Consider the following 2,011-nt stretch of genomic DNA (forward strand, 5'->3'; position numbering starts at 1 on the left):
ACATTCACATACCAAAATTTAACAAAATCGAATGAATTTAGATGGCCATTTTCATTTTTGCCAAAAAGTGGGCATGGCTCGAAAGTAGGTCGACTGGAGTGCTCCAAATTAGGAAGTTCAAATCTCTCCCGTAGGAGTAACTGTATTCAATTTGAAACATGTGTGTCAAACGGTTCTTGAGTTATCGTTGACCATAGGCAGACACTGAAATGCATAGTGAAATTGCCAAAATCTACCTAATTTGCATAATTTAAAAAAATTATCAAAACCTGTGTGATATGTTTTGGGGCCAGTCCTCATTCATTCACATACCAGAAATGAGCAAAATCCATTGAACCTGAACTGACTTATGACCATTTCCATTTTTGACAAAAAGTGGACGTGGCTCGAATGTAGGTCGACTGGCGTGCTCCAAAATAGGACGTCCAAACCTCTCCCATAGGAGTAACAACTATATGCAATTTGAAACATGTGGGTCAAACGGTTCTTGTGTTATCTTTGACCGTAGCCAAATGTTGACGGACGGACGGACGGACGGACATACGACGAACGACACCCCATGGCAATAGCTCATCTTGACGATGTCAAGGCGAGCTAAAAATGGGTATAGGAGTAATAGATACACAGTAATTTCTCCATTATTCTTCACATCACATTTAGATCAGAATTCAGATATACAAGGTATACAATGAATACAGTTACAAAACCACAATACTGTACTGAGTGAGTGAGACCAAATTGACTACATAAGACCCTACAAAGATTCCACTCTCAACAGTGTACTTATCAAGCATAACAGGGGGCATTGACTGCAGACTACTAACACTAGAGAATTAATCGGAAATCCTGCCAAGCAACTACTCCGGACAATCGCCGACCTGAAAACAAAGCGACGTGCGAACCACGCAGCAGCGCGTGTGCACGCACCAATCAGAGTGACCGGTTGACCGTACTGCAGGGCTGCGATGGCAGTCCACTTCCCGGTGCCCTTCTGGCCCGCAGAATCCCTTATCTTCTCCAGCAGGTACTTCCCGTCCGTGTCCTTGAACTTGAGGATGTCGCGCGTGATTTCGATGAGGAACGAATCCAGGTCGCCCTTGTTCCACGTTGTAAACACCTAGAGCGTGAGAGACACGTCGTAACAAAGCCTCTCCGATCGAAGCACGGCACAGGGATGCGTGACCGCGAGAGCGCCAGGCGCCGAGGTTACGCGGAAAGAACTGATCTTGGAGAATTTCGTTGGCATGCGTGAAAATAATTCGCCAAACATGATGCTTGTTCATCGAAGTGAAATTACCAACTGAGCTGTATGGGGTGTAGTTTCGCACCATTTGATACTGCGCCCACGCACATACACTGCAAATGTATTTGTGACCTACTGGAATTCCTGTCTGACTAAGGCAAGCAGTTGCTGCTATGACATCTTACATTACACAGCCTAAACAAGATGGATGTAGGGAATCACCATACAGAGGTTGGGCGGTGGTGACATATCAGGCTCTATAAGATGGGGGTGGTGAAATATCTAGGTCTATAGGGTAAGGGTGGTGAGGTATGTAGCTCTATAAGATGGGGGTGGTGTCATATCTAAGTCTATAGGGTAAGGGTGGTGAGGTATGTAGCTCTATAAGATGGGGGTGGTGTCATATCTAGGTCTATAGGGTAAGGGTGGTGACATATCTAGGCCTATATGGGTGGTGGCAATATATCTAGCTCCATAGGGTAAGGGTGCTGACGTATGTAGCTCTATAAGATGGGGGTGGTAATATGTCTAGTTAAATAGGGTAAGGGTGGTGAGGTATGTAGCTCTATAAGATGGGGGTGGAAACATATCTAGGTCTATAGGGTAAGGGTGGTGAGGTATGTAGTTCTATAAGATGGGGGTGGTAATATGTCTAGTTAAATAGGGTAAGGGTGGTGAGGTATGTAGCTCTATAAGATGGGGGTGGTAATATGTCTAGTTAAATAGGGTAAGGGTGGTGAGGTATGTAGCTCTATAAGATGGGGGTGG

At 45.0% G+C, this 2,011-nt stretch overlaps 1 protein-coding gene across 1 annotated transcript in view; it reads right to left on the reverse strand.

Annotated features, from left to right (window-relative positions):
* Window positions 1-2,011, reverse strand: part of LOC106810044 (6-phosphogluconate dehydrogenase, decarboxylating-like) — an 11,529-nt gene that overhangs the window by 5,652 nt on the left and 3,866 nt on the right. Inside the window, exon 6 of the mRNA XM_014813311.1 lies at window positions 928-1,117. Coding sequence (XP_014668797.1) covers window positions 928-1,117 — 190 coding nt within the window. The remainder of the gene's footprint in view (window positions 1-927; window positions 1,118-2,011) is intronic.

Source organism: Priapulus caudatus, unplaced genomic scaffold (genome assembly GCF_000485595.1).
Source record: "Priapulus caudatus unplaced genomic scaffold, Priapulus_caudatus-5.0.1 Scaffold406, whole genome shotgun sequence".
Classification (NCBI taxonomy): domain Eukaryota; kingdom Metazoa; phylum Priapulida; class Priapulimorpha; order Priapulimorphida; family Priapulidae; genus Priapulus; species Priapulus caudatus.